Source organism: Thermobia domestica, chromosome 16, assembly GCF_964235325.1.
Source record: "Thermobia domestica chromosome 16, izTheDome1.hap1.1, whole genome shotgun sequence".
NCBI lineage: Eukaryota > Metazoa > Arthropoda > Insecta > Zygentoma > Lepismatidae > Thermobia > Thermobia domestica.
This window is the reverse complement of record NC_137469.1, coordinates 110,142,433-110,169,677: the sequence shown is the minus strand read 5'-3', so window position 1 is coordinate 110,169,677 and position 27,245 is coordinate 110,142,433. Positions and strand designations below refer to the sequence as shown.

The window sequence follows — 27,245 nt, the reverse complement described above, 5'->3', positions numbered from 1 at the left end:
TTGTTTGATTGTGAACTCAAAAATAAGTGATAGTTGAAATATAGTCCTGCTATACAGTAATCTAAGTTATTTGAAATTATTTAATATACATAATAATTTACATTAATTGCTCCTTTACCTCCGTAATTTTATACCTTTGAGTGGCATGAAAGGTGAGGTATTATTACCACGAAAAAGGGGAAACTAAAGAAAGAATTACCATTAATAGCGTTTCCTTGTTGCTTGTCCGAATCTACTTGATGATTTATATTCTGTCATTAAAATAATAATAATAATAATAATAATAATAATAATAATAATAATAATAATAATAATAATAATAAAATAGGGGCGCGTTGGCTCAGTGGTAGAGCGTTCACCTCCTGTACTTGGGGTCCCTGGTTCGATTCCAGCTCGCGCCGTGTGGACTTTGTGGTGGACAAACATCGTGCTCGTTGGTTTTCTCGTTGTTCTCCCGTTGCCTCCCACTTTCTTCATTCCACCATTTCATTCATTTCTCATCTTCACCGTCTCGTTTAGCCTAGCCGCCATAACCGTGGAACGTAAAACTTAAACATTTCATTTCATAATAATAATAATAATAGCTAGTAGTTGCAAGTAATTTCTTCAGTATTTCTCGCATTTGTTACATATTGTTATTAATTTGGACAGTAAATTGAAAAGTTGCCTGATTGGAGTTTACGTCCACTTTTTTCTTCACGCCGGGGCTATATGAGACGGAATCAACTATTTAAAGTTCGATTCAAACTACTACTCGGTACTGAACCCAAAGCAAATACCATCACTGGGAAACGAATCAGGAGCACACATGTCAGCCACTTGGTTACAAAGCGGCATTTCCCAGAAGTTAGAGATCTTGTTTTGATTGAAAGTAGCACTAGAAATATGCCATTTAGAGTCAGGGAACTACCCCTTAACTCACATAAAAAGGATCGTTAAGATGCAGATACAGCGATGCTGGAAGTTTCTAAGACCTACTGACAATGCACTTCAAAACTACAGCAAATGTGTTTTTCAATATAGGCCTTGTATTTAGTATTTATTCAAAGAGCAGGAATTTTTATAACAAATATACTTTCATCATGCTGTATTTGTGCTCCTTTTCGGACTGCTATGCGAACTGACGGTAAAAATCCCGCTACCACGTTTTCTCATAAGCCCCACAATTTTAAATTTATTCATATAAAACATATTGTTTGTGTTTAAATAAGTATATGGGTCTCAAAAATTGGGTAAATTCCAGAATCTCCGCAGAATCTTGAACGCTACTACTTGGGAAGTATGTATATACTTAGGTAAAATGAAATGTTTCCTACTTCCAGGTATGTGAAAAACATTTTCGAGAATGTGACATTGACCGGGAAACAACAGAATTTGATCCCAAAACAGGGATGAAGATAACAGCTCCACTTTCCCGTCCAAGATTAAAGAAAGATGCAGTACCATCACGAATTCAAGGTGCACCTTTCTACTTAAGCACTCAGAAAATACGTAGGGAGAGCAGAGAAAGTAAAAGGGCGTAAAAGAGCCTGAATAGAAAATCAGCATGTGCAGGAAGCTATTGCTCATAGCTTACATTCGGAAGAAGAATATCGGAAATCGTACATTTTTTCATCTGTTCAGGAAATGCAGGAGAAACTGAAAGAAAAATCTTTGCCACAAGGTTGGGATGTTGTTTTTAAAGAAGAGTGGGCAATTTTTATGCTAGTTGAAACTGTCAGTGTCCCTACAATAGTTTTTGCTGTGACTATTGATAAAAATTTGAACTGTTCTGGCTATTACAGGGGATCGGAATTGCAATGTATTGGTGACTTATCATTTCCTTCCCGTATTGAAAATATCAATGATTCGTTCACGTCAATGACCGAAATTCAGAAACTAGAAAATGTTGATCCTGGAAGCAATATTCAACATAAAATTAAAGTAATACAGTCACTTTTACAAAAAGTAAAACACATTGTTCTGAACAGCTTGAAAATTTGTTTGTCTCAAGATTCAGAGTTAAATATTCTCCACTCTTATTAATTTTATATAGCATCTTGTATTCCATTTCTCCCCATGCTTATCGTTTTTTACTGAGCGCCGGAATTGTAATTATTCCCCACCATAAAACAATTTTGCATGAAAATTGAAAAGAAAAAGAATGGTTTGAAGCGCTAGCTTGGTATAAAATTGCAAACCATTCCTCAATAAAACTGACTTACAAAATTTAATTCACCTTGTTAGGGGTCGTAATGCTTTAATTTCTTACTTAATTTCAAGTAGCATGTATTTTTTTTATGTATCTTAATTACAATAGATGTTTTGATCTTTCTCTTTAATTTAGTAAACCATCCATTTGTACTATATTTGATTATGAATATTGTGATTGAGTCATAAATGTTAATCGAGGAACGTGAAGTCATGATACTAACTTTCGCTTGCACTAACGATACTTTTGTGCTTATAACAGAACAATAAACTTTTTGGGGAATGTACAGTAATATTTACTAGAAAACAATAGTAACTTATTTGTCGCAACATGGCAAAAGTTCTTTGCTTTCTCTAATTTCTTTCTTTTTCAGGGTTTAAGTCACAATATTGCTGATGCATCTTCTTACTAGGTATATACGTATGTAGTTTAAGAAAGAATACGTAAAAGAGCACAAATAGAGCAAGAGTGCTACGTAATACTAAATTGTAATTTCCCATTTCTGAAAGCTATGAAGTTCGTAGCACTCGAGAACTCCTCTACTCAGCTGGTAAGACCACTGGTGTGACGTCACTGTAGCAGCCATCTGGCCTTCTCAAATCTAGGTGGTGTTGGCCGAGCCAACAGCTCACCCAACCGACTCGGCTAGAGCCCCCAGCTCAGTTGAGCCGAACTGAACAGATGGCTCATCCCAACCTAGGTAGCTCGAGTCGATGGTTCACCCCAAGCGAGCCGGCTCGAGCCATATTCTCAGTTAAGCCGAGCCGAGCTGAGCTTGTTATAAAAAAATCTCGTGTAGTCTCACTATCGAGACGAGACGAGATGCGAGCAGTGTCCCCTCTCGTGAGCAACACTAAAAGTATTCCATATTACTGCTTAGCTTACATTTCTTATGGCTTTCGCTTTCCAGTTGTAGAAGGCCGTGTTCCTTCTCCTTCTCCTTCGCTCTCTCTCCAGAAGTGTTAGTAATTCCACTGCTCGATTATTACCATTCAGATCGAGGGCACCTGTCGGACAGTAAATTGCTACCACTTCTAACTGAATTCTTCGTATGGCCAAAAATGAGAGCAAGCGTGAGGAAATACTGTGCTTCCTGCGAATTATGTCAGAAAAGCAACCCTCCTCACTGTTATCGTCCGGGACCACTGAATCCCGTCGTCGTGGAGAAGCCAGGCTACCTGGTATGTGCAGATTGGTTAGGACCCATAACCAAAGGAATTGGGGGAGTCCATTACATTCTTGTGTTCTACGATGCTTTTTCAAAACTTATTGGTTTATACGCATGTAGAAAAGCAAACACTGCCACCGCAGTAAGGAAGCTTAAGGACTACTTAAAAGTAAACCCTAGTGTGGAACTTGTCTTGACAGACAGAGGGTCACCTTTCCAGTCTGAACGCTGGAAACATGAGTTAGAAGACCTTGGTATCAGGCACACAACTTCTACTCCATATTATCCCCAGGGAGAAATGGCAGAAGTAGCAGTGAAAGCAACCGTACGTTTACTGCGTAAATTGTGTCATGATAACCAAAGATTGTGGCCCAAACACTTAGAGAAAATAGAGAAGTGTTTGAATTCCGCGAAACACCTGACCACTGGCGTGTCAGCCTATAAATGCCATTTTGGACAGTCTATGTCTAGAGACATAGCCAGGCTCTTCGAAATCCCAGAAGTGGATCAGCGCCATGACGTGCAGTACTACATAGATATTGCTAAGAAAAATCACAGAAAGAATGCTGCTGCACGGAAGAGAAACTTCGACAAGTCACACCGTACAGTAGAGTACAATGTGGGTGATCTTGTATTATCTAGAGTTTTCCCGAAGTCGGATGCTCTAGCAGGTGTTTCTAAGAAGCTCTTACTCCTATTTTCTGGACCGGGGAAAATTGTCGCTACCACGGGAAAAAACATGTACACGCTAGCGGATCCTGCGACAGATGAGGTCAAAATGACCAGAAATGCTTACCTACTCAAAAAGTATGTTGCTAGAGAAGCAGCAATCACTGGTGGTACTGGTACAATAGAAACGCAGTAGATATCACACACACGAAGCATCGAAAACCCGGATTTGAGAATTTGTGTACATAGTGTAGTGTTACAGTGTTTATTTCTTTTTGTGTATTTAGTGTATTGTGTGTATTATGGGGAACTTATGTAATTCAGGTCAAGTAAAGTTAGGGCTTCCTGAATTCTCTGCATTTAGTTTTGTTTATTTTCTTTTAATCATGTTTATTGTGTTTTACTTTGTGATTTACTTTGTATGTTTATCTTGAGAATTATGTAATATTTTGCTTATGTTTTAGGAACAAAAATGTGCCCTCATTATGATCTACGTCCTGTATTAGCAAATACAGCAGCTAGTATCATAGGGGGGAATTGTATAAGGCCGTGTTCCTTCTCCTTCATCTGCATATGAAAATGCAGATGAGGGGCACATTTACATATCAATATTCGAATATATTAATCTGTGGTAAAATTAATTGCTTTGAAATTAGAGTGAATATTAAGTATTGTCTTGTTATTATGAAAATAAATCGGTAAACACCGAGCGTAGTACGGAAATATTAATACAATATTGATGTATATTGTATTTATATTCATGTATGTTATTTCCTTTATAGGCTGATGAAATTTTATTTTATTGCGTGCATCTCATTACTGGGACATTGAATTGTATACATGACATATGGAAATGAAGTGAGATAGTTGTTATACTATCCTATGTATGATTAATTAAAGAAGAAATAAAAGCATATTCTATAGATTCATGCATAGAAGTTAGAACTTTGGGAGACCGAGCTACGTGGACAGAGAATTTTTTTTTCTGGCGACTCTTCGCCGCCTCGAGAACTGTATGTGAGGTCCATGACAACTCACTATGGAAGATATCACTAAATGAGCAAGAGTATATGACTCATTACATATAGGAAGGATCCTGTTCACTTTCACTTGTAAAGCAATGCTGAATTGGATACATTGCTGGCTGACGCTCAACATCCTTTGTTGAAAATGTTGTAAAAATTTTAGCGTCAACATGATAGTTTTTGAATTTGTAAAGGTGTGATTTCTCTAGTAGCGAGCTCGAAGCGTCATTCCACCCCTCTTCACCAAAGTTCGTTAACCCGTCAGCGAACGGGCCTAGAAAATTTTCCCAGGATGCACAGCAGCTTTGAAAAATTGTGTTTTATTTTGATTCATTTTATATGTAAAATATTAATATTAACGTATTACGCTCACTAGTTCTTGGAAAGACCGTTCTAAATTCATGACTAATTTTGTCAACGTGTTTCCCTTTCGTTCAAGACATTTGGCTCTTGTATTTTCAAAATTAATAATAACATAAGATGTTTTCTTCTCTCTCTCTCTTCCAAACATGGCTACGGGTTTTGGTAGCAGACAGTTTGAAGGGAAGCCATAGGAAAATGGACTTCCTTCAAATACCACGAGAGATGACAGTTTTGTATAATCATATAAATGTATTCTGTGTATATTTTTTCTTTATTTTTGTATATAGTATCATGTGTTTCTATTATGCTAAGTGTTCGTTTTGAGTGAAAATAGAAATTGTTTATGTGTATATTCTATGGACTTCTGTTTTGATCAGAAGCTTTTCAAAGTGACCGCCATTGCAAATGGGGGCAGCACTTCTCATAGGTGTCTGGCGAACTTTGCAGTCAGAAGCAAGTTTCCGTGTGCTGTTTCGAGGAGATCACCCAGGAGATGTAGCCCGAGGCATCAAATCCTTTGTAGGAAGACTCCGAGTAGAGCGAGTCCCGCTTTTCTCGGAATTGTCATAGTTTAATATACTTGTTCAGTGGCTGAACAGGAGAGTTGTTTGATAGATCCGAGAGAGTACACTTCTAAGTAGTGTGTGGGAAGTTTTCGACACTTCTCAAGTCCCGGGAAGTTTGACCCAGGAAAGTGTGAGAATCGTTTCTCCCTTGGATTCCTGTGATAATACATGTACCGACATGTATCGGATACTATTTGTTCTAGTGAACTGTGATATACCACCTATTTGATTTTTCGTTACATCAAGTGTGTTTTTTTAACAGTGTCAAATTTTAAAAAAATTTGAGAACTACGTTATTCTCAGTGACACCTTCTGAACATGACAGTTTCAACCATAAATTTATCTATGGCTCTTTTGCCAGTTATTGGTCAACAGCACCAAATAGTCATCTTTCATCGATAAACTTTCTTCGTAGTACAGTTGTGCAGTTAACAACTTCTCGTATGGAAGTAGAATTATATAAATATAAAATCTCTAACTGAGAGATTTCAGGCCTGTCAAGCAATTACGACAGCGCTCTCCTTGGACTATAGTACAAGGAAACAAGCATTAATTTAAATTGCTTATTTTACTGACATGCTTTATGTCAGCTTCAGCATAGTTTTACCATCCAGCCGATAAAAATCGTCAGGAACATTTCTTGATCTCAGTGGAATGAGAATGTGGACACTACCGTGGTAATTTTCGAGCAGGAACTGTGTGTCGACGTTTTCAAATGAACAGTGCAACCAATATGTATATAAATTGATCATTTTTTCTTTGTTTTTTTTAATTTTTATTTTGATCTTCACATAGAAAGTATGTGTTAAGATTTTTGTGATATTATCATCCTCCTCTCTGAGAGACTGTCAGAGACAGTGAACTAAAATAACGAGGAGTTCATCTTAATTGTTGTGTATAAGATCAATTCAGAGATCAACCAGATCTCAAGTGTAATTAAATTTTTATCAGTATATTTTTTTCTATATAAATTTTCAGTGGAAATTTTGTATGAAAATGTCAATTAAGAGTGAGTGTGGTGCACCATAAATAATATAAAGTCTATATGTGTGTATCAAAAATGAAGTGTTTAGTGTGTCAACTTTCACCAAATGTTTTACCCAGGCACCAATAAAACATCATCTATCCGAAGTATTTCTCGAGGTCTGTTTTTCCTGCATGGTGAGTACCTGATACTAATTCCCATGTTTTGTTTTCAGGAGTGTGAGCCAAGGAAACATTTCTCATTGTGGCTGTACATCTGACCATCTCCCTGAATGGAGCCCAGGGAGAATTACGCCCATATAACTAAGAAAACACAGTCATGAGTATAGTGAGTAATTAAACAGGCTGCCACCTGTTTGTTTAAAACTAGACTTTTAATTTTTTTTAACCTATTGTTATTTTGCAGACTCACTATAAGTAACTTCTAGACCATGACTGTGGTTCAAGAGTAGCCTGAGATCTTTTGTTCTTTGTAAAATTTACATATGCTCTACCGACTTTGAAGTGTGGCAGTGGCGGCTTCTACAGGAGATCAACTTTATCTCCAAGCAGGGAATTATGTATGCTGATACATTTCTTTTGCATTTTATGTAAATTTTTACATTATTTGAATATTCCCAGCCACTCCACCTTATTATTATCAATTTAAATTGTGGTGGTGTTTTTCTGGTATGCTTAGTTTTGGCTCTGGCTACCTGCACCTCACACAGTGTAATCAGGCCATGATTTCAAGACGAGTTAAAACGAACAAGTCATTTATCAAACTCGACTGGACTCGAAACTCGACGCGAAAAACTGAATCGGCTCGAAACTCGACTCGAGAATATTACCTCTGACTTGACTCGGAACTCGACTTGAATTCGAGTCGAGCTTTAGCTTGACTCGTGCTCATCCTTATGCGTTAGAAAAATGGTTGCTCATTATTATTATCCTAAACTAATTATATAATAATAACCATGTTCTTATGTAAAGTTAAAAATACAGAATATAGAGAAACATTACACTACAACTAATAAAATGAGAACACATGAACTGAGGGTGAATCAAAACTTGCCAGTAACTCTAAAATCGATACATGCTTTTTAAAGCTAGTTTCAAACTCTATAATCAACGGGACTCTGATCTGATCTGAGAGAACTCCAATATTACATACCATCAGCAAACTATTTTCTAGTAATAATGTAGGCCTGCTCATCAGAACAGTTTATTCATATTAACCCCTTACTGTATATCGTTAATTATGGCACCCTAGTTATTGATATTTTCCGCCGTGGCACTTCAGACACTTTACTTTTAAATTCTGTCCACCATCATCCTCAGCTCTTAAGAAAAAAATATTCTTTCAAATGTTCGAACGATAAAGTATTTCCGATCTCCATCTTGATAAAAACAACGCCAATCAAAGTAAAATAGACTACCAGTAAAGTTGCACTCGTAGTTCACTCACTGAACGTATTGATTTGGAGCTGTCAAAATTTACGACAAAATCTTCCAGGTGCTTTCAATCAGTACACGTGATTTTCCTGAGGCTGTCCTCATCTTCCAAAAACAGCAAGTGGCACTATAATCTTATCTGTTTCTTTGTGTCAGTGACTGACTGTCGATCACTGACATACGTAGTTCATGCTCCATTGTTCCATTCTGAGAAATTCACTTACAGGGAAGAAATATTTGTTTCCGAAAAAAATTACATATATTGTAGTTACTAATCCTAAATGTAACGCGAAAAAAGTAACCCAAACTAGGTACGTTACTTAAAATTTTGTAACGCGTTACCGTTACAGTTACATTGGAAAGAATGTAACGCGTTACTAGGAAACGTTACTTAAAAAGTAACGCGTTACTTGCATTACGTTACTTCCCAAGAATAACGAAGACATAGTATTAATTTCGAGAAACGAAATTTTAGATGAACTTTTCTGGTATTGCGGAAAGTTAGCACGGGAGTGGAAAATAAATACTATGTAAATTATAATATGAAGAGTGACTGAAATTTATAAGGAATTGTTACGCGCATATCCACACGCAGCCTCCCCAACTTAGAACTGTCCTAAACTGGCTTAGATAGAAGTCTTACTTTTGGAATCATTCAATACATGTTTGTAGCTATGTTTTTCTCCGGAAATTTTACGTTCTTTTACGGGGAAAGAAATAAAAATCACCAGTTAGGAACAGGGTTTTTCGTTCATAAACGTATATTACCAGCAATTAAACGGGTTGAATTTGTCACTGACAGACTTTCTTTTATTACTCTTAAGGGACGGTGGTGTGATATTGTTTTAAATGTACATGCCCCAACTGAAGATACGGATGACGATATAAAAGACAGTTTTTACGAAGAAGTGGAACGGATATTTGACCAACTCCCGCGATACCATATGAAAATTCTACTAGGGGATTTCAATGCGAAGGCAGGACCAGAGGATATTTTCAAACCGATTATAGGGAACGAAAGTCTGCATGAGGAAAGTAATGACAACGGTGTTAGACTCGTGAATTTTGCAACATCTAGAAACTTAATCATGAAGAGTACAAAATTTCCACATCGCGACATTCATAAATACACTTGGACATCACCAGACGGGAAAACACATAATCAAATTGATCACGTTTTAGTAGATAGAAGAAGGCAATCTAGCATAATTGATGTCCGGTCGTTTAGAGGGGCTGATTGTGACACTGACCACTACCTGGTAGCAGCGATAATACGAGAGACGTTATCGTTGAATAAAGGTAATATTCATTGTCCGAAAACGGAGAGATTCAGTTTAAAGAAATTAGAAGAGAGCCAGGTAAGAGAGAAATACCAGATTGAAGTTTCGAATAGATTCTCGGCCTTAGAAGATTCGGAGTGCACTAGTGTTGAGGATACCTGGATTGAAATTAGAGATAGCATTAAAATTTCGGCAAAAGAAAAACTGGGACACGCGGAAATACGTAGGAACAAACCATGGTTCGACCAGGAATGCATAAAACTAGCAGAGAATAGAAAACAGGCAAAATTACGCTGGCTACAAAATCCGAATGAAATAACTACACAAAATTTCGCAGATATCGGACGAGAAACTTCCAAAACTTTTAGAACAAAGAAACGCGATTTTCTGAAAGCTAAAATTAAGGAACTTGAAGATAATAGTAAAGATAAAAACATCCGGGACATGTATAAGGGAATCAACGAATTTAAGAAAGGCTATCAACCTCGTGCTTATATATTAAAGAAATCTGACGGTACAGTTCTCACTGACACGGATAGCATCTTAAATAGATGGAAAGATTTCTTTGACGATTTGCTTAATACGCAACCGAAAACTAGTATGGGTGGAGAAAAGGAGATACACACCGCAGAACCGTATATTCCAGAACCCAACCGAATAGAAGTAGAAACTGCTATAAAGAAATTAAAGAAACACAAATCTCCGGGTGTAGATGAAATTCCGGCTGAGTTAATTTTAGCTGGAGGCGAAAAATTGTGGAACAAGATACACAAACTCATTCTCCTTATCTGGATCAAGGAAGAATTGCCACAAGAGTGGAAAGAATCAATCATTGTTCCAATTCACAAGAAAGGCGACAAAACTGACTGTAATAATTATCGAGGCATTTCTCTTCTGTCAACATCCTATAAAATCCTTTCAAATATTCTATTAGCAAGACTGACCCCATACGCAGATGAAATTATTGGAGATTATCAATGCGGATTTAGACGAAATCGATCAACTATCGACCAAATATTTACCATTCGCCAAATACTCGAAAAAAAGTGGGAATACAATACCCCGGTACATCAACTATTTATTGATTTTAGAAAGGCGTACGACTCGGTTAGGAGAGAAACATTATACAACGTTCTTACAGAACTTGGAATACCGAGAAAGCTAATTAGATTAATTAAGATATGTTTAAATGAATCCCAAAGTAAAGTCCGGGTAGGAAAATTTTTGTCCACGAGCTTTCACGTCGAAAATGGCCTGAAACAAGGAGATGCGTTGTCGCCATTATTATTTAACTTCGTTCTGGAATACGCTATAAGGAAAATCAAAGATAGCAACCAGGGCCTAGAGTTGAACGGTATTCACCAGGTTATAGCATATGCTGATGATGTAAATTTAATAGGTGATGATAGGAGAACAATAGAAAGAAATGCAGAGATCTTATTAAACGCTTGTAGGGACATGGGTTTAGAAGTAAATGCAGAGAAAACTAAATACATGGAAGTGCGTCGGGACTGGCATACAGCAAATTATGGATGCGTTAAAAAATTAAATAATACTTTTGATAAAGTGGATAGTTTCAAATATCTAGGATCAATATTAACAGAGGAAAATAGTAGTTGTTGGCGAAGTTTCAGATCAAAACTGGGAGTGGTAAACACAATAGAATCCTTTTGTATTCATAACAGTGAAGCACCAGCGGGGCGCCCGGAGACAATAGGTAGAGAGTATAGTGCTATAGAAATACACTATTGTTTAAATGACATATGATGACAGATAATGGTTGTTGTACTATTGTATGTATAATAGTGACATAAAAGAGAATAATAAAAGATGTCAAAGTTGAAAAGATAAATGATTTTTAAAAAAAACCTTGGAAACTTGTTGAACAATGCTAGCTTGTTATAAAGAATAATAAAAGAGAAACCTTGCAGCTGTATGTAAAGAGAATACTTTGCAGGTGTATGTAAAAAATAATAAAAGAGAAACCTTGCAGCTGTATGCGTTAAAGAATAATAATTTATGTGGTGAACAATAGCGGATTGTTATAAAAAGAGTTTTTTAACCCGGCGGCGGCGGAAACGCGGACGCGGCGCGGGAAGGCGCGGGGGCGCGAACGGTTGGGCGCTGATGGTAATAAAGTTGAAAATGAAGTAAAAGAGAGGACCCTGAACGTATATATGAAAAGAATTTTGGGATTTTTTTTTTGTTAGTGCAAAGAAAAGTTTTTATGTTTTTGTATTGTGTTATTAACATGCTTAAATATTGTTTTGAAAAGGAATAGGTGACTTGTATGAACTTGATGGTATTAGAGGACGCCATTTTGTTTGTTGGAACTGTTTAAATACGGGAGTTTTGGAAAATGTTGTATGTATTTTAGCTATGGCTGCTATACAGAAAGAAGATTTTGTGTACGCGGATGAAGAGACGCTGTTTTCTCCGCCATCTGTGGAGCATAACCCGAATACCGAGAATAGCATTTTATCGGTAAACGGCAGAGCAGAGTCTCCAGACAGTATAAAAACTATTTATTTATCATCATCTTCGGATGATGATATTGAAGAAGATGAAGAATTTGTGGGAGGATCACCATCCTTACTATCGAGGACATCAAGGTTTTGGAGTTTAAATTGCCGCTGTAATAATTATAAAGTGGACACGAATTGCATTGTGAAAGCGATTAAAGAGTGGGAAACAGATAAAATGTTAATTTGTAGCGGATGTTATGAAAGTGTTAACAATCAAATGGCCGATGAGTGTTTATTCATGAGTGATGAAGAATTGGAGGAACGTGCCATATTAACTTTAATAGATATAGAAGTTGAAGAACTGTTTTATACATATGCCAAATCGCATATAATAGGCATATGTACTCAAGAATTGTTTTATGAATTGTACTATGATTTGGTTGAAGAAAGGGATAAGACATTTTTAAGTGATGTAATTGAAATTTTTAGAATGAAAGACAGAAAACATGTGTGAACTGATATACATATGAAAAGTGTACTTTGTGTTTGTGTTTGTGTAAAGACATATAAAAGTGAGAGAAAGAATTATACTTTAAACTTTCAACTATATATGTATACATATTACGTATTTTGAAAATTTTCTGTATCATGTAGTGAAGAACATACAAGTGCATACTTATGTTTTAATAATAATATTTTTTGTGAACAATGTTTATTTTATTATGATATTGAAACTTTTGCTGTAGAATATTTATTTAACGACATAACTCTGATTGATTTATTTGAAGAACATGATAGTGAAATTTCAAGTATAATCTTTACACGCGAAATGCGTGAACACCGAATTTGATGTTACGTTTTTTGTTAGAAAACAAGATGCAACCTTTTATTGTAAAGATGAAGAAAAAATCACTTGGATTAAAAATATTTTTGTAATATTTAAAATTTTTATAACATTAATTGTATTGTATACAAAGAAGAAATAATAATTATTATTATTATTTTATGTATTGATTGATAATAACTAAATTTTTTGTTAATGTAATTTTATTGTATTTTGATGAAAATATAAAGAAATAAACTTTTGCATTATAATAATTTTTATTGTTTTTCTTTTTAAAATGGTTAATGAAATAAATACTTAGAAAAATTTGAAAATGATTGCAAGTAACATTTGTTTGATATTTATTTTCTTTTGCATTTACTTATATTATTTTACAATTAGTATTGTTGCACACGTTTGCATTTTTTTAATTTTTCATAATATTATTTTACATTTTAAGAAAATATTTAAAGATAAATACAAATAATAATAAAATATATACGTATATAAAAGTTTAATACTTAAATAATTTATGTTAAAAAGAAATGAATTTTGAAAATACTAAATTACTTGAACACTTTGTATTGCCGTGTTAAAAATCGCAAAGAAAACTTTACATTTGCATTTTATCGTTTGTTTTGAATAAACTTTTTTTGTATTATGTAGAAAATGTTTGGAGAATTTGTTTTACTAACTAATTTTTTATTTTTAAACTTACGTATTATTAACAGAATTGTTTTACGAAAAGTATTTATTTAACATTGCGTAATAAATTACACGACCATGTTGTGTGAACTAATAAAATTGATTTGAAATAATAAAATGTGCAAAACATATATTAATATTATTGTTTTGGATATACTACACAATTTTATTTTGTTTGATGAAAAATACATGTAAACATATATACATACCTGCATAATGAAAAGTAAAAAACATATGTGGCAGTTGGAAGCTCTGTTAACCAATGGAAACTATGATTACTAATAGAAAGTAAAATACCAACTTATAACACGCATGCGCATTCGTTAAAAGTTTATACGCATGCGCAAATTTATTTATGAAAAGGAAAACACATAATGCAGTTGAAAGCTGTGCTAACCAATGGGAAGTAATTACAAAGTTTGTAATACGCATGCGCATTCGTTAAAAGTTTATACGCATGCGCAAATTTATTTATGTATACACAGGAACAATACTTAAATAGTATAGTATTTGTGAAGATGTGTAGTAGAAAAGTATCCCATTCCGAGTATATTTCGCCACGAGAGAAAGAACTTAAACTTGTTAATAGGAAGAAAGTTATTTGTGAAGTGAAATTATTACATTCTATTGAAGAACATTGTAATTCGTTTAGAAGATTTTATCGAAATGATGATGAAATACAATTTGAAAAAGTGTATCCTAATACAGATATTGAAATTCATGAATTAGATATTGTAAACTGTAAGTGCAATCGCTTTAAAGTAAGTAAGTTGTGCATAAAAGAACTTTTTGAAAATTATAAACTGAATGAACCACTACTTTGTTCTGCTTGTTCATTAAGAATACCAGATGAGCGCCTTCATTTATGTTTATTAGCATATAATAATCGATTAAAACGTACTGTGTGGGAATTTGTAATTAAGAAGACAACTCGTGACATAGTGTTTAAACTGTATTTGAAGAAACATTGTTTAGACGATAATTACAAACAAAAGAAAACGCTTTTAAATAGATTTAATTTATCATATGAATCACTCACATTTTGTGATAGTTATATTTCTGACTTAGTGGAAGTGTTTTTAAAAAGTGACAAAAATGCCTACAGGAATCAGACCGTGTCTGTATAATTGCACTTCTTTTTTTGTGAATGAACAGTGCGTGTTGGATTGTATTTCAAGATGGAAACCAGAATATAAACTAGTATGTGAAGGATGTTTCGAAAACTCTCATATTATAGAACACCATGATTGTATTACTTGTGAATATGAAATGATGTGCTTTAATGCGTGGCGTGTTATGGTACGAGGTCGTACTTTTGATGAACTGTATGAAATTTTTTCATCATATCATGATATTGAAATAGATGATTGGACCTTTGTTTATATGTTATATAATATTTTATTAAACAAAAATTATGTTGATTTAATTACAGAGCTTTTGTTAAAAAAAGATTTTGCTTACAATTTTTATAATTTTTTTTAATTTGTTTGATGTGTTAATGATATAAGTAAACGAAGTAAAAGTTATAGATTGTAAATATAGTAAATTTGAAAACAATACTTATTATAATTTTAGTATGATGAAATTGTTTACATGTACATGAATTTAAAATTAAAATAGAATATAACATTACATATTTATTTATATTATATACTTTGAAACAAATTTTTATTTATATGTAATCAGTTTTAAATTATGTGAAAAATAAAAATATTATTTCTATAAAAGTATTTTTGTTATTTTTTATTTGAGTTTTTTTTAAATACCTAGTTTGTAATTTTTGTACGCACAAATAGTTTGCATTGTTATGTGCAAACCGATTTAGTTGTAATTTTGCATGCATTGGAATTTATTTTATAATTGAGCATAAAATCGAATTAGGTAAATTATAAAAAATGAAATAACATTTGTAAAGAAAAAAACTTTTCAAAGGTAAGTAAAAAAGAACTATTGTTTATATTAATACTTTAATATGATAAGAAATTTTAACAGCGAGTTTGTTCTTTAGTACACGAAAATATTGTTAAGACATGTTTTTAGAATGACTTTTTATTACGCAAGAGAATAACTATTAATGAAAAAAATAAGACACAACGTTTACAAAAAGTTTACGAGAAATTATTATGAACGTTATTCGTTTATGCTATTGATATTTTCGTTAACAGTTTATTTTAATATTTCCCTAAAAGTATAACATTAGTGAAAACAAAAAAAAAGATTTCTTAGTAAACATGTATTAGAAATACTGCAACTTAAAAGGTTGAAATCGCATATTACATAGTAATAAAAATACTGAAAAAAGTATTAATCATATGGTACCTAAAGATAGTTTTTATGGTGGAATGTTTTAATGCCTTGTACGATTGTATCAGCGAACAGTCTGTGTTATATTGTGATGTTACCAGTCTTTACCCCTGGGTAATGGTACGTAAACCTATAATATACAAGGGACATGACTTACCACAAGTGCAAAGTATTCATGGATTAGTGAAACGTAGTATCTTGCCTCCCAAAGACTTATATTTTCCAATTTTACCATATACATGTAATGATTGCCTTTTGTTTGGGTTATGGAACAAAGTGACAACCATTGCATCCATAATGATGCCGAGCGTGTCCTTACTGGTACATACTGTAGCTTTAGATCTCGGATACAAAATTCTACAAATTATCGAAATTTGGGAATTCAAATTATCCGGATCAGAAAATAATCTGTTTAAAGATTATGTCAATTCCTTCTTAAAAATGAAGCAGGAGTCTTCAGGATTTCCTAGCTGGTGCAAAACTAAACAAGATCAAGAAAAATATATTACAGACTATTATAAACATGAATGCATTCAGTTAACGGAAAATAACATTGAATCAAATCCAGGTCTAAGATATATTTCCAAAATATTTCTCAATTCCTTGTATGGGAAATGGGGACAAAGAACAGATTTATCTCAATCTGTAATTGTAGATACTCCAGAAAAATTTTTGAGCACCACAATATGAGGTACAAACTGTATTGCCTATTGGAGAGCGGCATCTAATTGTATCATATAAAAACATTGAAAACAAAAACAAACCATGGAAATTTTCCAATGTTGTCCTTGCAGCCTTCATCACCTCTTGGGCGCGTCTAAAACTTTATGAGTTACTAACAGTTATAGATCCTGAGCGTGTATTGTACTGCGGCACTGATAGTATTATGTTTGTGCAGCAACGTAATGAAAAGCCTCCACTTTCTTTGGGTTCCTATTTAGGTGAGTTAACTAATGAAGTTCCTGATGGGTGGGAAATTGATGCATTTATAGGCTTAGGGCCAAAAAATTATGCCTATAGGATGAAAGAAGTTCAAACAGGTAAAGTAGATTATGTATTTAAAATTAGAGGAATCACTTTAAATCATCGTACACGACAAGAAATTAACTTTGATCATTTTTATCAACTAGTTCGAGATAAAGCTGACAAAAAACAGTTACACAATACAGGAAGAATTGTTCGTAAGCCTGGGTTTGTCATTGTATCCAAGTCTGAAACTAAAACACATGAAAAAGTTCAAAATAAAAGACGACGATTAAATCATAACAGTATTACTGACTATAGAACATTACCATATGGTTATCAAAGTATTAAGTGCATGAAATGAATGGTATTCTGTATATATGTAAATAGTAATCTGTTTAAAGACAGCATGATGTTATAATATCATCAAATATGTCCATAAGTTTTCCTATCTGTTGGTACTTCTACGTATATATAATGTAAATATCTTATTTAAATATATCTATATATGTATATCAATATGCCAATATTGCAAAATAGAATATTGTAGAGTATATAAATACAATAAAGCGTTACAATTTATAATAATATGTTTTATTTCTCCAAACAAATATTCATATAATACGAAGTATCTGTATTCTATATAAGATAAAGGAACAATACCTATGCTTCATATAAATGATCCTAAGTTGGAAATTATGTTGTCGGCATAATGTCTTCTATAAGGTAAACAAACATCTTAGAAGTAAGTAAAGGATTAGAATACTGTTGTAGTGAAAATATATCTATATGTACATGGGTTATACCACAGTGATATCCTTTATGTTTAAAATATTCGTAGAACATCTTTGGCATGCTCACACATTTTAGTATTTTTCGAAACATAATTCCTCGGAGCTTGCTTAGCAAGCGATCCGGTGAATATTACAAGAGGTTAAATAAATAAGGAGCTTGCTTAGCAATTTAAATACGATCACACTCTATGAATGTTCTATTAAAAAGATAAGCAACTAAAATTCCAAAGAAAACGATGGAATAAAATATATGAGAGGTTAAATAAATAAGGAGTTTGCACAACAAACGAACCAATAAAAAATTAACACCGAAGTTTTTGCAGAACTGAATAATTGCATAACAAAAAACATTAACTAGTTTAAACCGATTTAAACACCTGCAGCAAAGCAAACGAAACAATACAATAAAAAAATACAAGAAGATAAATAAATAAAGAGTTTGCACAGCAAACGATCCAATAAAAATTAGGAGTTTGCACGTCAATTTAAATACGATCACACTCTATGAGTGTTCTGTTAAAAAAATAAGCACCTAAAATTGTTTCAAGTGTTACAAACTTTAATAATGCATTTACAAATTACATCATATTGCGTAATATCACTGATACTAAATTTAAAATATGTTAAAGCACCTGCGTACAATATTACAAAGCTAACTGCGTTTGTGTACAATATTACAAAACCAAATGCGTTTGGGTACGAGACTACAAAACGAAATGCGTTTGGGTACGAGATTACAAACTGTGTTGTAGCTTATACAGGTAATAGTGTTATACTCCATGTTAATATTATAATTATTATTTTTAACGGTAATTAAATTATATTTCATGCATAGTATACGTATATTACACATGTACGGTAAATCATAATACGTTTTTTATGTTTATGTTTGATTAAGTTTGTGTAATACATGTATAAACATGTACACAAATTGTAAATAAACTCTTAGGATTATGTTCGGCAATGTTCGGGAAACTTCGGATAAGTTTGGAACCATTTGTGTTGTACATTAACCAACATGTACAAAATTGTAAATACATTTTTTGTTTGTTCGGCAATGTTCGTAAAACTTCGGTTAAGTTCGTGTTAACTTGTTTAAATTTTTAATTATTAGTGTTTTAAAAATAATGTATACTAGATTAATGCACATTAATATCCATCCGCCATGTTTGTTTCTTGAAAGAACGACACCTGTACCATAACATTCACATTAGTGTGTATAAGATTGTGCGTGTGTGTACATGTACCATAGCAAGTTACCGAGTGTTGTTTGTTTTTATAACCGGCAATACCCCGCGCAGTTTCCGGGCAGCAATATTTTACGCGTCCCGCGTCGCAAAAACCTTTTTCGGCCGCAAATACCGCGCGGCGCGTACCGGTCGCGGTAAAAAACGCGCGGCGCGTACCGGTTGCGGTAAAAAACGCGCGGCGCGTACCGGTCGCGGTAAAAAACGCGCAAAAATGGTATTTATTTTAGTAATATTATTCATTTTACCTATTCATATAAAAATATATCTTTTAATAAACATATTTCCAAAGTTTCAAAAAAATCGATGCCATATTGTTTATGCAAATTCATTAAATTTTTATTTTAAAGTTACATTGTTCTAATCTGTATAGTAATGTTCGTTATGTCCTAACGATTAAGAAAATACCTTTCTTTTCTTTCTACGACCAATAGTTTGGCCGTAAAGAGCGAAAAAATAAAAACCTGTACTTTTGGAACACCCTGTATATAAATTTCAAAAAATAAAAATTGTTCAAGTTTATCATGTAGGGTGTCTTTCTATATAGATTTTGACCTGACAAATCGATTTCTGTAATCCATTTTCTCCTACGATGAACCGTTTAGGATTTATGACCATTTAAAATTATTTTCAAGTTACATTGTTCTAATCTGTATAGTAATGTTCCTTAGGTCCTAACGATTAAGAAAATACCTTTCTTTTGTTTCTACGACCAATACTTGGCCGTAAAGAGCGAAAAAATAAAAACTATACTTTTTAAACACACTGTATATAAATTTCAAAAAAAAATAAAAATTGTTCAAATGTATCATGTAGGGTGTCTTTCTATATAGATTTTGACTTGATAAATCGATTTCTGTAATCCATTTTCACCTACGATGAACCGTTTAGGAGCTACGCACATTTAAAATTATTTTCAAATTACATTGTTCTAATCTGTATAGTAGTGTTCGTTAGGTCCTAACAATTAAGAAAATACCTTTCTTTTGTTTCTACAACCAATAGTTTGGCCAAAAAAGCGAAAAATGTAATGTTAGAGCCATACATACCCAGCCACCAGTGTTAGCCCCCCCCCCACAAAAAATTGTTTAATTTTATCATGTAAGGTATCTTTCTATATAGATTTTGACCTGACAAATCGATTTCTGTAGTCCATTTTATCGTATAATCAATCGTTTACGATTTATGTTCATTTAAAGTTATTATACGGAAAAAAATCTTAGTCTTTATGCATGAACGCCACCTATATACCAACACGTGTCAGTAGCATTCATGCTTTTGCGCGGTTTACATCAAATCGTATCGGTGTCCTGTTATTTGTACAACCGACATTTCCTCATACGTTTACCGACAAAATCTTTTTGTCGTTTCCCGTCTTTTTTTTCCGGCATATATTAGTGCTTCGTATGTGCTTCAAACATCAGAAAAGACAATTTATCCTAGGTATGTATTAACATTTCTATACTTTACATGTGGTTTCCCATACAGTATAATGTAACTTTACATAGGTATATCTATTCTTTCAAATGACACACATATTTTTTTTAAAAAAAATAGTCACTTAGAATCTTAATAAACAGCGCGCATATATGCCACTGATATCAACAGATAAATTATTCGTTTTCGTTCATGTATTTGTTTTCTCTTGGCTTACACAAACTTGCAGTTTCTGTGTTCAAAATCACGGTTTTTCCCTACCTTTTAAAAGACCGTAAATTCCATTGCATTCAACTAGGAATAAAAAAAAATGCCCTGAAGCAGGTTAACCCCGCGCCTCCCCTGTCTTCCGCTCACCAATACAGGTATGCTTCCCGCAGTCTATGTATCTCTCTCTCACACGCACACTAACGCATTTATGTGTGTTTCCCGCATCTATCGTTCGCGCTGTTTCCTTCAAACTACAAACACCAAAATCCTCCCGCCCCGCCATACCTCCGGCCTGGTCGCTAGCCTACAATAAAGCAAACTTTTTTTTTCTTTTTTTCCCTCTCTGTCTGGCTTTCGCTTTCTTACGCGTTCCCGTTGATACTTTTATTCCTAGGTAGGTAGATAACCTGTCCGTTCACTATTGGTATTCTTGGTGTTTTAAATCGCCTCATAAAAACCATTCAGGAAATGCACAACATTTCTGGTTTCCGTATTTCAATCTTCACAAATAAGTCTCATAACAACGGTTCTATCTGACATTTGTCCAATAAATAAAAGCAAACACAAGTCATTTTAATATTCCCATTGATTTTCGCTTATAGTTAAGGAGCCATACTTTGCATTTAAGGAAGGACAAGAAACGCTATACTTTTAGGAATTATTCATTCATTATCTAGGATGTTAAAAAGTAGGTAATAGACTGAGTTCTTGCCCTTGTACTTAAAGTGTTCACGTAGTGCAACAGTAAGATGTATCCTCGTGCACGGGAAATGACAAGTAGCTGTTTTTTGTACACATAATGATTTTTTATGAGATATTTTTCAAATTAATCTATTAAAATGCAGCAATCGATAAAATATGGAAATAATCGCTAAACTGTAAAACATAAAAATCCCATGGAAATTATGAGTTATATATCAAAATTTTAAGTAAATTTTGCACTTAGAAACAAACTTGGTCTTGATTTTCAGTGTTCCTTCAATCAAGATCAAAATACTTTACCAATACATAAGTTATAAAGCTTCAATAGCATTTTTAAGGGGAACAAGCAAAATTATTTTAAAAAACGGGTAACAGAAAAGAGGTGAATTTTATTTATCTTTCTTGTTCTTAATATTATTATTATTTTCATTGCATATAAAACTAACTAACTAAGTCTATGACATATGGAACCCAGAGGTTCACACAAGCTCTTCACTGACTTCTATCCGTACCCAATTGTATACAGTTTGTACTTTGTATTCCAATTTCTGCGAAATCCATTTGTGCATAGGTCTTTCTATTGGTCGTTTTACTATTGGGTTTACCAGTTAAGACTTTGAAAACGTTCCATTAAACCTATATGACATGCTCACCTAAGCCTCCTAGACTTGATAACCCTAACAATGATGGGTAAATCTATAAACTATGTAGTTCCTCAATATGATGCTTTTGCCAATCACCATTGTCATTTCTTTTGGGTCTAAATATTTTTTCCTAGGATTCTGTTCTCAAATACTTTCCTCAGAGTAAGAGATCATGTGTGATAACAATTTCAATGCATATAGTTTACGAAAAATTGTCTTTTTTTCTTTATATGAGTATAAAAGGAAAAAGTAGAAGGAAAGTAATGGATACGAAGAATAAGATAAGCATAATTTTAAAGAAACAGAGTCAAATTATTTTCCAGGTCTGTCAAATGTATAATAATAATAATAATAATAATAATAATAATAATAATAATAATAATAATAAATATTTAGATAGCTGAGCTGGATTTCCAGTTTGCACTACCTAAAATTTGTCTTTTAATCAAGTTCAAAAAAAGCATCTTTAGTCAGCAATTGGAAATTATATTTTCAGCAGTCTTCTTCTTCTTATAAGGTTTCTATAGACTTTTTCCCTGTAATTTTAACAGCAAAACAATCTTAAATCCCTGTGAAACTAATATTCTTTGCTGGGTCTTCCATAAAAAAATATACAATACCTTACTCCAGTCCATTTGTTAGCTGAAGTCTTCCTACAGTCCACCGGAAAACTGAAAGAGAAAACCATAAAAATGTGGCCTCTATAAAGCCTTCCAATCACCCAAACAACCAAGTAACCTTAAAACCTGATTTTTTCTCAGTTCAAATTACCTAAAGTAATCATATTGGAATTAATAAAACACAAGTTATAATGTCTAATCTAATTTTCTTTTTTTTCCTTTTTATTTCTTATATATTTACATTTTTTTCTTTGTGTTTTTTTTTACATTTTATTTCCTTCGATATATAAATCTTGACATTTATTCAGAAATTGATTAAATGTATGTAAAACTTTAACATCCATCGCTACATTTAAAAATTTTTGTAATTTAATCATTGTTTTCAAAAAGTCTTCACTTATTTCGATCTCCCTATTGTTTTCTTCTTCTTCCTCTTGTACCCCCACCTCATCATCATGATCATCATTATCCTCTTCATCATGATGATGTTCATCCTCTTCGACATTTTGCATTATTATGTCCCCCTCCTGATCTTTGTCATCGTCTATTATTATGACTTCTTTGTCATGTTCTATTAATATTACGTCATCATCACCCTCATCATCCACAATAATTACATCTTCCTTCTCCTCCTCTTCGGGATCTAATATAATGACATTCTCATCTCCTACATCTTCTGCCAAAATTACATCGTCATCTCCTGTTAAATCAATAATGTCCAATAATGTACATGCTCGTGATCCCTCCATCCTGCAACAAACAAAAATAAACACTTATAAATATCAAATAATACTATAAAATTTCACATGTTATATTTAAGCATGCGTGCTATTAAAAATATATCAAAATAAGTATCACCTTATTTTTATGTCTCTCTCAATAATTCATCCAATCAGTTCAGTATTCTATTCTCAAAATAAATAGCTACTGTACATTGAATACTCAGTTATCACTCTTATACTTATTCGTTTAGCGCCTATAAGTTGATCTGTCAAAGTTATTTCATTATTTACATATCAGTTCTTAAAAGTTGAATCTTCAATACAAATAATGACTCTAATTATTTTTTTATTTGTTCTCTTCTAAACAAAGTGGTATTATTTATTTATTTTCCATCAGTAAAAAACTCTGGGGATCTAAGCTCCCTAAATTATGATTATAAGGCAATTTACCTATATTTCCAACAAAAGTAATATTTCATTCCTTCAAACATAAACAAACTAATTTTTTTCTACAATTTTTATCTTACTTTTAAAAGTAACCTACATATAAATGTGAACAAGGTCTTAAAAATCACCAGTTTCAAACATATTCTAACAAAATTACTTTGTAACCCTCCCAACAAAAAATTTCAATGTCTGTCTTTGCCTACATATTCAAAATATCAAATAACGTATGTCCTTATTACGAATGTATCAACATATTCGTATCATTTATATGAAATTCCACAAAAATTAAGCAAAAGTTTTTCCTAGGAAACATTCCTATTTACAATACTACCAAGATAATATTCAGTTATCATTACGTTTTTATTTTACTTTTCCTACACAAATCCTAAAGTAATTTCCTCTAGTACATTTGCTTCATAGTTCTATTTTCTGCTTAAGTCATTATTATAGATATTTTGCCTTTAATACCAAGTCACTTGCCACAGCTAACAAGTTTGTATGCACCACGGTCCTCCGCTAACCTTCTCGTTTTTGCGTATAATCTTTCTGTTTTAATATCAGTCATTAATTGTAGTGTTCTTCGCCCCCTCCCTTTCTTTCTTGTTAACATACACTCTAGAACATTCCTTAACAAGAGATTTGGTTAACTAATCTTATAGTAAACAATATTATGTTCATATTTTTTTTTCGCAATGCTTCCGTTTCCTTCCACATCCGTAATTATCATCTTCTTTTACCCTAATTCGCATTACCGTGCAATATAAAGTGCTAAGTGCCATAAAAAACAATTCAATATTTTCAATAAATTAATATAAAAAAACAAAATACAGTTTTCCTAAAAACTATTGTCGTTCATAAGCTCCTACATGTCTAATCGGTTAGCGTACGCGCATTTCGCGTGGGTAACCATCGTTCGGTTCCCGGGGCAAACTCATATGGTTCCCATTGCACGTAAAGTTGTAGGTCCACGTCTCATATTGCCTCGCTGCTCAAAGGTACGCTAAACTCATAATCAACTTAACCCGAGTAAAATCTTCTTTATACCTACATTTTAAATACGGTCATTTGATTTTTTCTATACTTATATTTCAATAATATAATTCATGAATTTACTTTCAGTCTGACTAAATATTTTAACCCCCAATGCTTTTATGTTTCCTGTATTTTTATTTTTTTATTCTTTCGGACATAAGGGCAGTTACATAAAGCTATGCAAGAGGTATAACGCAATATATATATTCCAAAAATAATAATAATAATATTTAAGTCGCAAGCACACTCCCTCAAATACTAATATTCCCAATAAAAAGTCCATATAGGTATTAATTTCAATTAAATTTAGGCATTAAAACATTTCTCTGCATGTTATTAGTTGAATCCATACTAATATTACACATGCATGGTTTTCCCAATTCTTTAACTAACAAATATAATTAGTTTAAGACACAATAAATTACTAATAATTCAATTATCTCTTTTGCAAAATAATTATGGTACACTTGCACCTACATTACCAATTTTCATGTTATAAATGTTGGTAAGTGTTTCCAATATTAAAAAACTGTCATCGCCAAACTGGTACATAATAACAGTACTTTAAATCCATGGAACTATTACGTAACCTTCTATCTACACGCAAAAATATATGGCAAACTACACTTTTCCAATTAAGCTAGCGGTGCCTTAAACGTAAAACAATTCAGTTCAATTCATCACATTCACTCAACTAATTTCAATTGCACATTATCTTACATAACATTGCTTTTGTTTTTTTTCAATTCATGAATTAACTAAAAGTTTATATTTCATATCCTCTTTCTAATAATAAATTCCAATATTTGTTAAAGCCAGTTTGCGGTACCGCGCGCCTCCGGTGCTTCAAATCTCTCATACAATCCCAATCCGCAACAAGTCAAATTTATGCTGCGCAAACACCATATGTGTAGGTTTTGTCGGGATTCTCCCGCTTCCTCCCATTTTCTTCATTCAACCATTTCACTCATTTCTCATCATCACCGCCTCCTTTAGCTTAACACAAATACACAGCAAAGATGTGCGCCCTAGCTACTACGTCACTGTAAAAAGACATGTAAGTACTGCCTTATTACATTTTCTTGTTTCGTATACACTATACAAAACCACCGTAAACGTGAGTTTTCTAGCAATTATTCCCTTTCCTCCCACTATTTCATTCCACCATTTCATCCATATCGCATTATTACCCTTTAGCCTATCCCGCATAAGCGTAAAACGTCAAACTTAAAATTTTATTTTCTATAGCATTTATAAACTTTTATCTTTGCACCATCTTTTGCTTTCCTTTCGATATGTTCCAACGCTACCTCAATGTTATAACGCTCACCTGTGGTGTATGCAATTCCTCCTCCAATTTCCCGCAAATTAACTTTCTGTTAAACAACATTCTGTTAGTGGATTTTCCCGTTTTCTCTCACTTTCTCATTCCAACAATTGTTGAGTTATTATTTATTTGCCTTAATTACGCGTCAGTCTTAGCCTAACTGGTATAACCGTCGGACGTTAAACTTAAAAATTTCATTTTCTATGGCATTCATAAGCTTTTATCTTTCCATCGTTTCCTCTACATATGTTTCAACGGTATCTCTAATGCGTAAGGTCTTTCATTTAATCCCTAGACATGTAACTTTTTAGTGGACAACATCGTGTTCGTGAGTTTACTCGGGGTACTTCCTTTTGCTCCTACTTTCTCATTCCACCAATTCTTCCAGCATCATTCACTTGCCTTAATGACACATCAGTTTTAGCCTAAAGGGCATAATCGTGGCACGATAAACTGAAATATTGCATTTTCTATGGCATTCATAAGCTTTTATCTTTCCATCGTTTCCTGCTTTCCTCTCAATAAAACTAGGCTACACATACTATACTCAAAATGTTCGCAACTAAAACTAATCTTTTCCAAAAAGTCAATTAAACATAATAAGCTCTACAGTTTTCCTCTCTTAAGTTTAAAAATAAATAAAATAATTTATTTCTTACCTCAAATGTAGAAATTCCTTCAAAAAATCTCTTCACAATCGATCCAGGAAAAAATCTAAAACAAAAATAACAAAAAATAATTTAGTATAAATTCTGCACCTCCTTCACAAACACATAATATCATTCTATATATATATATATATATATATATATATATATATATATATATATTAAAAGTTTAATAAAAAAAAATTACTTGGGTGGTTTAGAATTAAGTTCTATGCTGTTATATAAATTTAAAATTAATTCCACCATCAGCTTTTCAATATTTCTCATTTTATTTTTCTTAAAAGTCAATAAATAAAAATAAGCTCATGTTACAATTTACATTAAAAATAATATTATATTCTCACTTCAATTATCTATAAAAGTTAAGTTCTTTCGTTATTACTTTATAGAATAAATATAAAAAACAAAATTCAACTTACCTTCCAAATATAGATATTTCCGGTCAGCTAAAAACT

General features: G+C 32.9%; 1 protein-coding gene across 1 annotated transcript; it reads right to left on the bottom strand.

Moving 5' to 3' along the window:
* Nucleotides 1-22,856: 22,856 nt before the first annotated feature.
* Nucleotides 22,857-26,883, bottom strand: LOC145672797 (uncharacterized). Its single transcript, XM_081741955.1, has 2 exons — nt 26,782-26,883; nt 22,857-23,344 (listed from the first exon to the last, which is right to left on the bottom strand). The coding sequence occupies exon 2, from the start codon at nt 23,341-23,343 to the stop codon at nt 22,858-22,860; it is 486 nt and encodes a 161-aa protein (XP_081598081.1). The 5' UTR covers nt 23,344; nt 26,782-26,883; the 3' UTR covers nt 22,857.
* Between the last annotated feature and the right edge of the window lie 362 nt (nt 26,884-27,245).

What these genes read in the sequence shown, in the direction of transcription:
- LOC145672797 (XM_081741955.1), bottom strand. Translation starts at nt 23,343, where the DNA reads ATGGAGGGATCACGAGCATGTACATTATTGGACATTATTGATTTAACA.